The 14,377-nt window shown below is 40.6% G+C and overlaps 1 protein-coding gene across 2 annotated transcripts in view; it reads right to left on the bottom strand.

The window, feature by feature from the left end:
- The window catches only part of LOC125462980 (TBC1 domain family member 30-like), an 86,108-nt gene that overhangs the window by 56,467 nt on the left and 15,264 nt on the right, over positions 1–14,377 (bottom strand). For both annotated transcript variants that reach the window (XM_048553547.2, XM_048553546.2), the window contains exons 2-3: positions 13,182–13,243; positions 5,548–5,613 (exon numbers count right to left, since the gene is read on the bottom strand). In XM_048553547.2, the coding sequence (XP_048409504.2) occupies positions 5,548–5,613; positions 13,182–13,243 (128 nt within the window). The remainder of the gene's footprint in view (positions 1–5,547; positions 5,614–13,181; positions 13,244–14,377) is intronic.

Raw genomic sequence — 14,377 nt, 5'->3', positions numbered from 1 at the left:
TAAACAGAGTTTTAGCAAGCGTACAATATCACAACAAAAGGCTCTTATAATACGAGTCTCTATCTATGAGTCAGGAAACTCAAGTTCAAGTCCCACATGCAGATGTGTGTAATAATATCTCTGAACAGTTTGAGTACAGAATATCTATAAAGTCACCAACAGAGCACTTCATTTCATTGATGTTAAACCAAGAAGGTTTTGCTGAACAATCTGTTTTCTCATAAATATTCCAAGCAGTAAGGAAATGTGAATCAGCTCCAACCTACATAAGAACTAGGTGTTGAGGCTTTCAAGCTGTACATACACAGGCAGTAAAGCATAGAACTGTTACATGGTTCAGCTGTACCTTCTCAGAAAAGATGACATTTTGTCCATCGTGAATGATTTTTTTCTTTATAGCAGATGGAGTTGGGAGGCAGTAACCTACTCACCCTATCTTGCCCTGTTGAGAATGGAGGTGGACAAACCAACAGTGCTATTCTCTAGCTGCAGTCCAGGAGTCATGAAAACAATTCACAGGCTGAATTTAATCCACACAGCACCAATCACTGCTGGAGTGCAAAGAAGATTAAAACGCGATTCAGCAACTCCCAGAGCTTTGAAGACAAGGATCCCACTGCTAAGAGCTGCCAGTCAGAGAACTGGCATTTTTCAGCCCAAATACCACCACAAGCCAGGAAGAGCTTTCAGGGGTAGTACTAATGCTTTTGCTTCTTGTTTATCAATATGTAGACAATAGAATGGAGCCCATTAATGCTGTCAATTAATCAAAGGGTTCAGATAATCTCAAATTGCAGGGAGAAAGCCAAGTAATTTGGGTGTCAGCTGAACATTGAGACTATAATTCTCACAGATAACAAAGTGAGGAGCTGGATGAACACAGCAGGCCATGACCCTTAGGCCCGAAATGTCAAGTTTTGTGCTCCTAATATGCTGCTTGGCCTGTTGAGTTATCTCAGATTCTCCAGCATCTGCAGTTCCAATTGTCTTTATAAATCTTACAGTTGTTTCTGCAACTTCAAAAAACAATTGTGCATGTATGAGCTAGCTTTATTCAGGCTTTTTTGTCTACTTTTGTGTAGTGTGGTTATCAGTGAGAAGCTCATTGATGGGTGAATATGCTTGTGTTGCAGGACTTTGTGATATGCTTAACACAATGTTACTCTGAATGCAGTTTATTCTGAGTCATGGAAAATTCTATAAGAGAACATTTTAATAAACACTAATTTTATATTATTCACAATCTTCAACTGAGTCAGCGAGCAAGTCAAATATGGAACCAGATTAATGCTTAGAAATAGTGCTTGGCCATATTAATGATATGTAAATTAAATTCATTGCATGCACTTCTACACACAGTGAGAATAATTTGTGGCATTTCGTTACAATTATAAAATAAATCTGCTCTTGCCACAGTTATTATGAAAAACTTCTGAGCTAATCCATCTAAATGTTAACATGTTGCTAGACAGGAGTCTCTGGGGCAATTGAACTGTCTAGTCATTTCCGTCAATATTCATCTTATCAGCTCAGTACCAGATTTCATTTCTTCATTTTTAAAGCAAATTAACCATCCTATTCTGAAATAATCATACTCAATTTTGTAACTTGTGTGCATCTGCCTTTAACCCATGCAGATCACTTTTCTGCTCCAATGCAAAGACATTGATTTGAGATGTTCAGAAATGCCAGCTTAACAAAGTACACAATATATTGCTTTAAAAGAATCTGTTTAAAGGTTTGTACAAGTTGAAACAGACTAATCTGTGCTATATAACTAACATAGCAGTTTCAACATCTTTAAGGGACCTTAGAAGGATGAAGCATGGTTAAGAACAGGTTCTGGTGTCCCTACAAGTACAGCATGCACTAGCAAACGAGGATGTGTGAGAAATATGACATATGTAGGCTGACATTCCTATCTGCCTGAAAGAAGTAAAATATTAAATTCTGTCAGAATACTAAAAAAGGCTTCAGCCTAAGCAGTTTATTGTATTAGGCACCCCCTATTATTAACCCCCTATTAATAACTAATACTTAAATGCTGTTAAACATCAAGGTCGAGAGGGTTGCAAATAGAAAACATGAAAGAAATAACAGTTGCAATTTTGTCCAATAAGAAAGCAGATAAATTTGGTATAAAATTTGTTTAGATTTGAACAAAGCAACAATGCAGGGGAGAAGTGTGTATAAGATGCCAAGATTTGAATTTAGGAATAACAAGGTCAAGGCATACAGGAAGGCAATTACTGGAATGTTATTATAATGTCAGACAGTACTTACAGGTTAGAAACACAAACATCAGCTTGGGCCAACATGGGCTGAATCATACGTTTCACATTACCAGCCTCTCAGTCCTCCTCATCTAATCCCGTGAATATATCCCTCAATCCCTTTCTGTCTTAGGTACTGATCTAGTGTGCTTTCTTCTACAGCTATGTTATGCCTCTCCTCTGCAACAAACAACAATCTAAATAAAATACAGAAGGATAAAACAGGATTGTGATGAAAAGATCAAGAAATAGCAGACGTTAAGTCAGGATAACGGTTGTGGAAACATTGTATTACAACCTAACGTTCTAGTCCTTGAGTATTTTTTTTATATTTGAGACTGGCACCTCCTGAAGAAATTATTTTAAACCTCTTTGATTTAAAGAAATACAAGTAACCATTTATTTTTGAAAGTTGCTGAATGAATTTTACAAGTATAAATACAGTATCAGTGAATTTATATTGGGTCTTTAATACAATTAAACATCCCAAGGCATTCTTGGGGATCTTTGACAAACAAATCATTTTAGGCCAGGTGGCCAAAAGCCTGGTTAACAACATGTTTTAATGAGCTTCTTTGAGAAGGAGACGGAAAAATTTAGAGAGGAAATTTTAGACATTACATAGCGGAAGGCACACTCACAATATTTTGGTGGAAATCTGGAAAATGTAAGAGGCCAGGATGACAACGGCAGAGAGATCCTGCAACTCATACTGCTCCAGAATATTAAACACATCGGCACATGCAAAGCAAAAACATTCCAACACTTTTGGCAAATAAAACCCCAACACACAAATGTTCCTGTGAACTAAATTACCATTTAACAGGCTAAGCAACAATCCAGAGAACACAGCTTAATCCACCTTCCTACTTTTAAAGCCTCTCAAAGCAGCATGGATATAAAGCTGCAAGATAATCCCTGTTTGATTATTCAAGACAAGCCTCATGTGTTAGAAATGGTGATTTTAAAATTAGTTTTAAATCCACCGACATAATTTGCTTAATCCATTGCTCCTTCTTGCTGAAGCAGAAATGAACCTGTTTGACTTCGACAGGAAATAATGCTGTTCAAGTATTTCCAGTTACAGCTTAATTTCTTCATCAGTCAGTTGTTACTGTCAAAGAGCACTCAGTGAGGCACAGCCACTCAGACTGGCTTTGCATGCATTTAAAACCTGCGGTCATATAATATTGCAAAAAACAAAAATTTGAACTACATCAGTGCGGCATGCGCTTCATTTGAAAGTAGCACATAAATGTGAAGTACTTTTGATTGCAAAAAAACAGGTAGTACAGAAAATAAGATAATAAAACGTGAGGCTGGATGAACACAGCAGGCCAAGCAGCATCTCAGGAGCCAAAAGCTGATGTTTCGGGCCTAGACCCTTCATCAGAGAGGGGGATGGGGTGAGGGTTCTGGAATAAATAGGGAGAGAGGGGGAGGCGGACCGAAGATGGAGAGAAAAGAAGATAGGTGGAGAGATAGGGAGGGGATAGGTCAGTCCAGGCAAGACGGACAGGTCAAGGAGGTGGGATGAGGTTAGTAGGTAGATGGCGGTGCGGCTTGGGGTGAGAGGAAGGGATGGGTGAGAGGAAGAACTGGTTAGGGAGGCAGAGACAGGTTGGACTGGTTTTGGGATGCAGTGGGTGGAGGGGAACAGCTGGGCTGGTTGTGTGGTGCAGTGGGGGGAGGGGACGAACTGGGCTGGTTTAGGGATGCGGTGGGGGAAGGGGAGATTTTGAAGCTGGTGAAGTCAACATTGATACCATTAGGCTGCAGGGTTCCCAGGCGGAATACGAGTTGCTGTTCCTGCAAACTTCGGGTGGCATCATTGTGGCACTGCAGGAGGCCCATGATGGACATGTCATCTAAAGAATGGGAGGGGGAGTTGAAATGGTTTGCAACTGGGAGGTGCAGTTGTTTGTTGCGATCTGAGCGGAGGTGTCCTGCAAAGCGGTCCCCAAGCCTCCGCTTGGTTTCCCCAATGTAGAGGAAGCCACACCGGGTACAGTGGATGCAGTATACCACATTGGCAGATGTGCAGGTGAACCTCTGCTTAATGTGGAATGTCATCTTGGGGCCTGGGATAGGGGTGAGGGAGGAGGTGTGGGGGCAAGTGTAGCATTTCCTGCGGTTGCAGGGGAAGGTGCCGGGTGTGGTGGGGTTGGAGGGCAGTGTGGAGCGAACAAGGGAGTCACGGAGAGAGTGGTCTCTCCGGAAAGCAGACAGGGGTGGGGATGGAAAAATGTCTTGGGTGGTGGGGTCGGATTGTAAATGGCGGAAGTGTCGGAGGATGATGCGTTGTATCCGGAGTTTGGTGGGGTGGTGTGTGAGAACGAGGGGGAATCCTCTTTGGGCGGTTGTGGCGGGGGCGGGGTGTGAGGGATGTGTTGTGGGAAATATGGGAGACGCGGTCAAGGGCGTTCTCGATCACTGTGGGGGGAAAGTTGCGGTCCTTGAAGAACTTGGACATCTGGGATGTGCGGGAGTGGAATGTAACCAACCTCTAGTACAGAAAATAAGCTTATTTGTCACTGTGGTGATTGGGACCAGGTGGATCTTGTTGACTACAAGATCCTTGACTGGGTTTGTTAACTTGTGCCGATCAGGAAGACCTAGCTGACCTGTATAAACAGGAGATTTAAAATCTTCTCAGTTTGAGAGACTGAGTCTGAGCTGGCTGGCACAGTTTGTGCACTGTGCACAAGTAAATAAAGGGTGGCTTGGTGACAGGATACTGGCCTCTGTACAGTTATTTTAGTCACCATTATTCAAGCTTAAAACTCATTGCAGGGTTTGTCCTGACAGCTTAAAATGGCTGTGTACCCCTGCCACTTCTGAACAAATATGGGCAGTGGGGAAAGAGCAGAAGAGGGGGAACTAACTGGTAATTAATTCAAGAGGCAGTTTCGACATATTAGGCTGAATAGTTCCCTTCTATGCTGTAAAGTTCCATGTTAATTGTGCTCTTTTGGCATCACCACCAGCTACAATTGGATACTTCTGCAAGCAAAGGGAATAAACATGACATTAATGAAAACAGTTTGCCATTTTTCTCTCCTCCTTAAAGTGGCAGTTTCCACAAATGTTTCTTCAAGAGAAAAACAGCACATAAGTTATTGTAAGTAAGAGTCGGAGCAAGGTTATGGCAGACACTATGTGTCTTTGTAAAATGCAGAGCATTAAGAAATGGCAGCAAATGTTCTGGTGTACCAATGGAGCCACAGTAAGAGCGCAGAAATAGTCCACATTGTTGAGAGAGTTCCTCACTTACCCTTGGCCTCCACTGCTTGGGAATTCCTGCTGGTAACCAAACAATAGCTCGACAGGTCTCAAACCACTAAAAGCAACACATTAAGGATCAGAATTAGCAACTGGAGATAGTCTACGTTTGACGTTTAAATCACAGCTTCATTTCAATCAGCTAATGGATGTTAGCTATTCAAATACATTTGAGTTTCCTTTTCAGTCTAAGTTAAAAAGACTGGTTCATGCTTTTCAGCCGTTGGATTGGTTATTATATGAATTGGTATCAGTCTAATGCAATTTCACATAACCACCAAAATTACCTGGACCCAGTTCAGGTCATTTTACCCCCCACACCCACTCACTCATTCAGATTTCTCATCTCCAACTGCCCCTAAGCAATGACTTTTATACTCTTAACAATGTGTTACTTGAATAAAAACAACTGTTGTTTCTGTTGATTATTTCACGTTTTTTGAAGCGCTTTTCCAAGCCCTCCAACCCTTCTCTCTGCCTTTCAGTCACTGACTACTGTATGTCTTTAACATGTTAAGACATCTCAAAGTGCTGTTTGGAGGTAGCACATCAGTCCTGAAGACTACAAGATGATCCCCAACAGCAGGGAACTAAGTGCCAGACTGGGAGGAAATCCCGTTGGGATTCTGGAGAATGGCTACAGCAGAACAGGCACTGAATCCAACTGGTGAAGTGGGCCATTGTCACCGCCACTAAATATTCAACCTTGAGACTTTGTTGGGTGATATTTGAAGAAATAAACACAATGCAGATACATAGTGCCTCTCACAGTGTGTTTTAAAGAAATTTAGAGTTAGTTAATTATATGTGAAATGCAATCACTGATGTCTTACAGACAGGCGTAACAGACAATCGGCAAATTACGATGGGCTAAATTTAATCTGTTTTGGCTGGTGGAAGTTGACAGATTTAAGTTTCTTAGAATTATTTCAGATTAACTGCAAATAGCACAATGGGAGCAGCTAACCCACCTCAACAGGCAGGCAGAGTTTAACTGTACCATCTCATAACAAAAGGCAACTTCAGTTGAATCCCAGACTGAAGCAGGAGTTTAGATTATAGTTTGCAAGTCGCAAGTAGGATGTGAACCAAGTTCTTCTGAGGCACACTAGGAAATACTGCCACTGAGCCAAGTCAATACTCTTCAAATGAGAGGTTTTTTTTTGGATCTTCACTGAAGTTCAGGACTTTCTTGTCAGTTACTGTTAAATATTATTAATAGATTGTGCACAATGGTGACATTACAGAGCAGCAAGTTCTGTGCTGTACCACCCAAGCTGAGGGATTTTAAACCTTAATCTTAGGATGCAGGTGTTCCTGGCTTGGCTGGTACATATTGCCCATCCCTATCGGTCCTGGAGACAGTGCTGAAGGGTTGTCTTCTTGAACTGCTGCAGTGTTTGGGATGTAATGACATCGACAATGCTGTTAGGAAGGGGATTCCAGGATTTGGACCCAGCCACAGTGAAAGAACAGTGATATAGTTCCAACTCAGAGAATGGGGAGTGGTTTGGATATGAATTTGTGAATGGTGTTGTTCCTATGCATCTACTGTTTTTGTCCTTCTAGATGGTAGAAGTCATGGTTTTGGAGAAATCATGGGTGCTGCTGAAGGAACCTTGGTCAGTTATTACTGGGCATCTTGCAGATGGTACAAAATGTTGCCACTGTGTGTTAGTGGTGAAGGGGATGAATGTTTAAGGTACTGGATGTGGCGCCAATCAGGCAAACTGCTTTGTCCCGGGTGGTGTTGAGTTTCTGCTGTTGATGTGGCACCTATCCAGGTATGTGGACAATATTCCATCAAATTCCTGACTTGTGCCTTTTAGGTGGTGATTAGGCTACAGAGAGACAGAAGGTAAGTTACTCACTATAGAATTCCTAACCTCTGGCCTGGTCTTGCGGCCACAGTATTCGTACGGCTAGTCCAGATGTATGTTGCAAATTATACTTACCTCTAAGAGTGTAAGTCTGGATATTATCTTGGTTTTGCTGTTTATGGACATGGACTACTTCAGTATCTGAGAAGTCGCAAGTGGTGCTGGACATTGTCAGTCATCAGTGAATATCGAGAACTTGACTACTGAGGTCATAGTTTACCTCATCAATATATTCATTCTAAAGTTATATTCATCTGTTTATACCGCAGTTTGCATCTATTTGCTAAATGTTACGATTTTACTTGCATTACTATCAAATACAAGAGCACATTTAATTGGCATCCTTGAGGTGCAAATACTAATTCTGCCAGTGTCAGCTTTATTAAGGGAGGAAAATCCATCCAGAAAAAAATCTGACTAATTAAGGTCAACTGGTAGCCTGACAACAGTGCAGGATCAGCAACACAAGTGGAGATATCCACAGACAGAGCAGTCTGTAATCTTGAGAAAGATGGTTTGTGTAGATGCAGAAAAGAAAACAGGTCACAAATACAACCAAAGGGATTTATTTAGTCAGACTAGTTGACAAAAACAATTATAATCTGGAACGTATACAATTTTGAGTAAATAAGACCCATGAGCAGAAAAAGTGAAAGGCAGACATTCACTTATTCCTGCAGTAATCAGGTTTGAAAATTGAACACAGCACAGGAATGGGCCCTTTGGTCCACAGTTTTGTGCTGAACACGGCGCCAAATGAAACTAGACCCTTTTGCCTGCCATTGGTCAATACCCCTCCATTCTTGCACATTTATGTCCTTATCTAAAAGTCCCTTAAAATCTTCTACTGTCTCTGCCTTCACCAGCATCTCTGGCAATGTGTTCCAGACTCCTACCACTCTCTGTGTAAGAGATATTGCCCCTCACATTCCCTTTGAACTTTCCCCTTTTAACCTAAAATGCACACCTCCTAGTATCAGACATTTCAACTTTGGTGAATAGATTTTGACCATCAACCCTATCTATGAATCTCATAATTTTACAGATTTCTATCAAGTCTCCCCTTAGCCTGCACCACTCAAGAGAAAACAACCCGAGTTTTTCTAGCCTCTTCTTGTAGCTCATAACCCTCTAATCCAGGCAACATCCTGATAAACCTGTTCTGCACCCTCTCCAAAGCCTCCACATGCTTTCTGTAATGTGGTGGCCAGAATTTGATGCAATATTCCAAGTGTGGCCTAACCAAATTCTTATAAAGCTGCAACAGGGCATCCTGACTCTTGTACTCAATTTCCCTATCAATAAAAGCAAGTATGCCATATGCCTTTTTTTAACCACCCTATCTACTTGAGTGGCTAATTTCAGGGAGATCTGAATTTGAACCCCAAGATCCTTCTGCATATCAATGCTGTTTACAGTCCTGCTATTAATTGTATGCTTTGCCATAACATTTGATCTCCCAAAGTACAGCAGCTCACAATTCTCAGGATTAATCTCCATCTGCCATTTCTCTGCCCATATCTGCAACCGATCTGTATTCTGTTATATTATTTGACAATCTTCTACACTATCCACAAATCTTTGTATCGTCTGCAAACTTACTAACCCACCCATCTGCATTTTCATCTGAATCATTTATACATATCACAAACAGCAGAGGTCCCAGTAAGGATCCCTGTGGAACACCACTAACCATGGACCTCCAGTCTGAAAAACATGCTTCCATCAATACCATCTGTCTTCTACAGGCAAGCCATTCTGAAACCACGTGGCCAAATCATCATGAATCCCATGCATCTTAATCTTCTGGATGAGCCTACTTTGAGGGACCTTGTCAAAAGCTTTACTAAAATCCATTTAAACAACATCCACTATTCCATCTTCATCGATCACCCTTGTCATCTCCTCGAAAAAATTCAATCAAGTTAATAAGACATGACTTGCCCTACACAAAGCAATGCTGACTATCCCTAATTAGGCCATTCTTTTCCAAATGTGCAAAAATGCTATCCCTAAAAATTCTCTCCAATAGATTCCCAACCACTGATGTGAGACTCACTGGTCTGTAGTTTCCTCGATGTTGCCTATTTCCCTTCTCGTACACAGGAACAACATCAGGTACTCACCAGTCTTCCACAATGTCTCCAGTTGCCAACAAGGATACAAAGATCTTGGTAAAGGCCTCAGCAATCCCTTCTCTTTCCTCTCTCAATAACCTGGGGAAGATGCCATTGGGCCCTGGGGACTAATCCACCTTAATGCTCTTCAACAGATCCACCACCACTTTTTTTCTTGATCTCAAAATGCCCTAGCATATTAACATGTTCCAGACAAATCTCACTATCCACTTTATCCTGGATGAATACCAACACAAACTACTCATTTAGGATCTTACCCACATTCTGTGCCCCCCAACACAAGTTCCTTCCTTCATCTTTGAGTGGTCCTATCTTCTCCCTAGTTGTCTTCTTGTTTTTAATGTATCTACGGAATGCCTTGGGAGCCTCTCTAACCATACTTATCAAGGTCATTTCATGGCCCCTTCTTGCTCTCCTAATTTCCTGCTTGAGTACTTTCCTGTTTTCCTTATATTACTCATGTAATGAAGAGATTCTGCTGTAGAAATCTATTTACAATGAATGTGACCGTCAACTTAATATATAAGAAATAAAACAATATAAATTAAAAGCTTTGACCATTCGTATGTTGGACTTGAAACTCCCAAATCCTGATTATTTCACAACATGATAGGAAATGGCTTATTTTAATATCTCCCTTCAGAACAATGCCAAGGTCCCTCTGCTGCTCTATCATAATGCTCCTTTTACCATTCAGCTCCAAAATTCATGCTAAATGTTGATTACATTGCATGAAGGCACATCTTCACCTTCTCCCCACTAAGTGCAGTGTTTTCTTCTCCTAATTCAGTCTTTAATTTGAATCTTCACTGTTGGAATGTAGGAAGCATAGGAATTAATTTGTGCACAGCAAGCTCCCACAAGCAATAATCTTATAATGACTGAGTAATCTGTTCTTAAGCCCTTGATTGAGCAAGAAATATTGCCCAGGACATCAAGGTAAATTCCACTTCTCTGCTTCGAAATCATGCTCTCAGATCTTTCACATTCGCCTGACAGAGAGCATGGGGCCTTCATTTAACATTTCATCCAGACCATTGGGACTGGAATGGAATGCCAACAAAGACGTTATGTTCAAATTGTCGCAGTGGGACTTGAACCATCAATTTTCTGACACAACATGAAATTGCTACACACCGAAACACAGCTTGCACTATTGCAGATAACTGCCCTAGGCACTCGCCGTGTGGTCTGGCCAAAGCATGATACAGTTTGATCATTTGTACTCCAATCTATTGGTCATGCATTTCAACAGTCCAAATAAAAACTGAACAAACGGCTGCAGCTGTAAATCAGAAACAAAAACAGAAATGTTGGAAAAACTCAGCAGGTCTGGCAGCATCTACGGAAAGAAATCACAGATAATATTTTGTGTTGAGTGGCCCTTTCTCAGAATAGTCCTCAGAAGTTTGAGAAAGGGTCACTTGACCTGAAAAGCTAACTCTGATTTCTGTCCACAGATGCTGCCAGATCTGCTGAGCTTTACCAGCAATTTCTGCTTTTGTTTCAGTTCGACATTCTGTTAGCTTTGTATATTATTATTCTGCATTGGCTGAGCATATTGAATGTTGGGTCGGTTGAGGGTCCTAGTTCTCTTTCAATTCTCTCCTCAGATATTTCAGAACTAGTCACAAGGCATTCATTTTGCACATCTTTCTTTCCTGTGTGCAATGCTTTATACTTTATTAAATTCTGGTGTACTGAAATACTTTGTTTAATTTGTTCTGTCGTGTCTGGGCTGTGTCCTTCAATTTTATTGACCCTTCTATTTTGGTATCATAAATATAGCTAATTTCCAATAAATCTCCCAATCAAAATCACTGATGAAAATTGGGAACTTCTCCTAATATCAACATTCCATTTTGTAGCCATTTTTCAGACCATACTGCCTCATGGTCTTCTGATTGCACAGACTTTGCTATGTGTCACTTATGTGGCACCTTATCAAAGTCTTTCTGTATGCAAGGCTTTTGTACGGAGGGGTGATGAGTCTGCTAGAAGACTACTTAGTCCAGTTAGCAATTATATTTCAATGATCCATTTAAGATGGGTCTATTCAGAGTGTTAAGTAACACACTATCATGTGTTAAGTCAAATATAGAAGACATTACTCATGGTCAACATCTACAATCCAATGAATTGCATTTAACACCAACAGTCTGGAATGTGAGGTCAACACCATTTTGTTCATTCAATTACCATTATTTCAGCTTCACTGAATCAGTTTTTCTACAATCAGGCCTGACCATGATCACTAGAATCAATTCATATTATAAAAGAGCATCAGATGGACTTTTGGATCTAATTTATATTAATGGCAATAATTATGGCCATCAATCCCTATCTGAAATGCTTAAGGCAGATTTATAGGACTATAAATTGGGCCACAATGTGCTGGTTTTCACATGGTAACAGTTCCACTCAGTTCCTGATAAGAACAGCAGGAAGAACATTCACATTTCCAGCTGTAAGTGCGCCACCTGCCAATAATGACAAAGGAATAGTATCTGCTGTGCAGTGCTCCCACCTGAAGCAGGTCCTTTCCAAACTGCATGACAGGTCCTCTGAAGCAGTTCCAGCTTTACCATAGTGCAGATTTTGTTTTTGCCAATTACTGCTTCTTCAGCAGTTTATCATTGAAAGCATTATGTAAAGGCACACTGTTGTTGCTGCTTTCTAGTTCTCACGACAATTATGCCTATATCTTTTCTGAGATTACTAACTGTGCTACTTTCTTTGCCAAGCTATCTCCAAATTCAAGCAGTTTTTGAATTGTCAGCCTGCATGCATTCGGGTTATTGTTGCTGAATTTAATTTCCCTTATTTGGATATGAAAGTCTGGTCTTCTCTTTCTGGTCTAGATTCAAATCAAGATCAAAGACGCTTAATTAACTAATCCTAAAAAGATCTTGATGCTTTGACTTGGTCTTTGTGCATCCCCTGAGTCTATACTTATAATTATGAACTTGATGAATACTTCAAAGGGCTATAGTCTCTACTGTGTTATCCGATAATTCATTTTACTGTTTCTGACATCAGAGGAAAATGACATTTGGTTCTGTTAGATTCTGACAAACATTAACTTCTTGAAAGGTTTACTCCTCTCTACAAAGTGTTGTGCCAAGTGTGAAAGGGTTTCATCATAATGTTTATATGTGGTGATGTGAGCTAAGATCACAATAATCTTGAGTACAGTTTTTGATGTGTTGGGTCGAACTCCCTGCACAGTGGTGTTCTGATAAAACATGAAGATGTACAATTATTTATGCAGTGGGTTTACAGCCTCAGCTACAATTACTTGACTTTATAACTAAGGAAGCAACGGAGCCGGTCTTTGAGGCCTCTGGCTGGCTACATCAAGTGCAGTGTGGAAGAATACCTTATGGTGTATCTTAGAACAGATCGCTAGCCCAAACTGTTGTCCAAAAAAAAGGGGCATTCTACAAAGGGTCTGAATAGCAAGCGAGGGAATGAGAAAGGAATTGACTGGAATGGATACCACAGATCAACAGCTGAGTTGTCCAATCATTAATCACCACTGACATGACAGGAATTATACACACCTATCATCACAGTTGAATGTAAAGTTGAACTAGAAGACAACAAACCTGTTGAAATTCATTTTGAACAGCCAAACATTCAGTATTAACCTTCACTCGTGGATCAGCACCTATTAAAATAATAAACAACACATTACAAGCAGATTACACAAAAGCAATTTAGATATCCTGATCAGACAAAATAAAACCCTAAAAAAATTCGAACAAACAAAATAAGTTTTCAAAATTATAGTAAGGACACAGAAAGTATGGAGTGACATTCAACAGAGATTCTGGAAGATGCCTTGCGGAGATGTTGAGTCACTCAGTCTCCATATAAACTTATTGAAAAGTAATGAAGAAAATTTCATATTGGATTCCAGGCCAAACATGCAATAGGTGTCCTGGAACATCAGTTAATCGTGTTATGGAGATATGTGAATTTTACAGCATAGAAACAGGCCCTTCAGCCCACACAGTCTGTGCTGCACGAGAGCCTCATAAACTCTATTTCATCTCACCACTCAGCATACTAGAACCATAGAGTCATAGAAGATGGAAACAGACCCTTCGAACCAGTGAAACTCAACCCGACTGCCGGCATTTGGCCCATACCCCTCCAATACTTTTCTATTCATGTATTTATCCAAATGTCTCTTAAATGTTGTAACTGTACCTGCAACCACCACTTCCTCAGGGAATTCATTCCACACGCTAACTACTCCGTATAAAAAAAAGTTCTCCTTCATGTCCTTTGTAAATATTTCTCCTCTCATCTCAAGAATATGCCCCCTAGTTTTGAACTCCCCACTTTAGGGAAAAGGCCTTTCCTATTCACCTTATGTATGCCCTTCATGATTTTATAAACTTCTAAAAGGTCACTCCTCAACCTCCTACACAGCAGTGGAAAAGGTCCTATACTATCCAACCTATTTTTATAACTCAAACCCACCAGTCCCAGCAACATCTTGGCAAATCTCATCTGAATCTTCTCCAGTTTAATAATTGGGCAACCAAAACTGCACACTGTACTCCAAGAGACCATACCAATGTCCTGTACAACCTCAACCTAACTCCTATACTCAAAGGTCTGAGCAATGAAGGCAAGCATGGTAAACATATTCTTAACTACCCTGACTACCTGTCTCGCAAATTTCAAAAGAGTCATGTACGTGAACCTCTAGGCCTCCCTGCTCCCGGGGCCCTACCATTAGCTGTATACATCCTGCCCTTGTTTGTTTTACCAAAATGCAATACCTTGCATT

The sequence above is a fragment of the Stegostoma tigrinum genome, chromosome 21 (genome assembly GCF_030684315.1).
Source record: "Stegostoma tigrinum isolate sSteTig4 chromosome 21, sSteTig4.hap1, whole genome shotgun sequence".
Taxonomy (NCBI): Eukaryota; Metazoa; Chordata; class Chondrichthyes; order Orectolobiformes; family Stegostomatidae; genus Stegostoma; species Stegostoma tigrinum.
The sequence above is the reverse complement of the archived record's forward strand: the minus strand, read 5'-3'. Positions and strand labels throughout refer to the sequence as shown.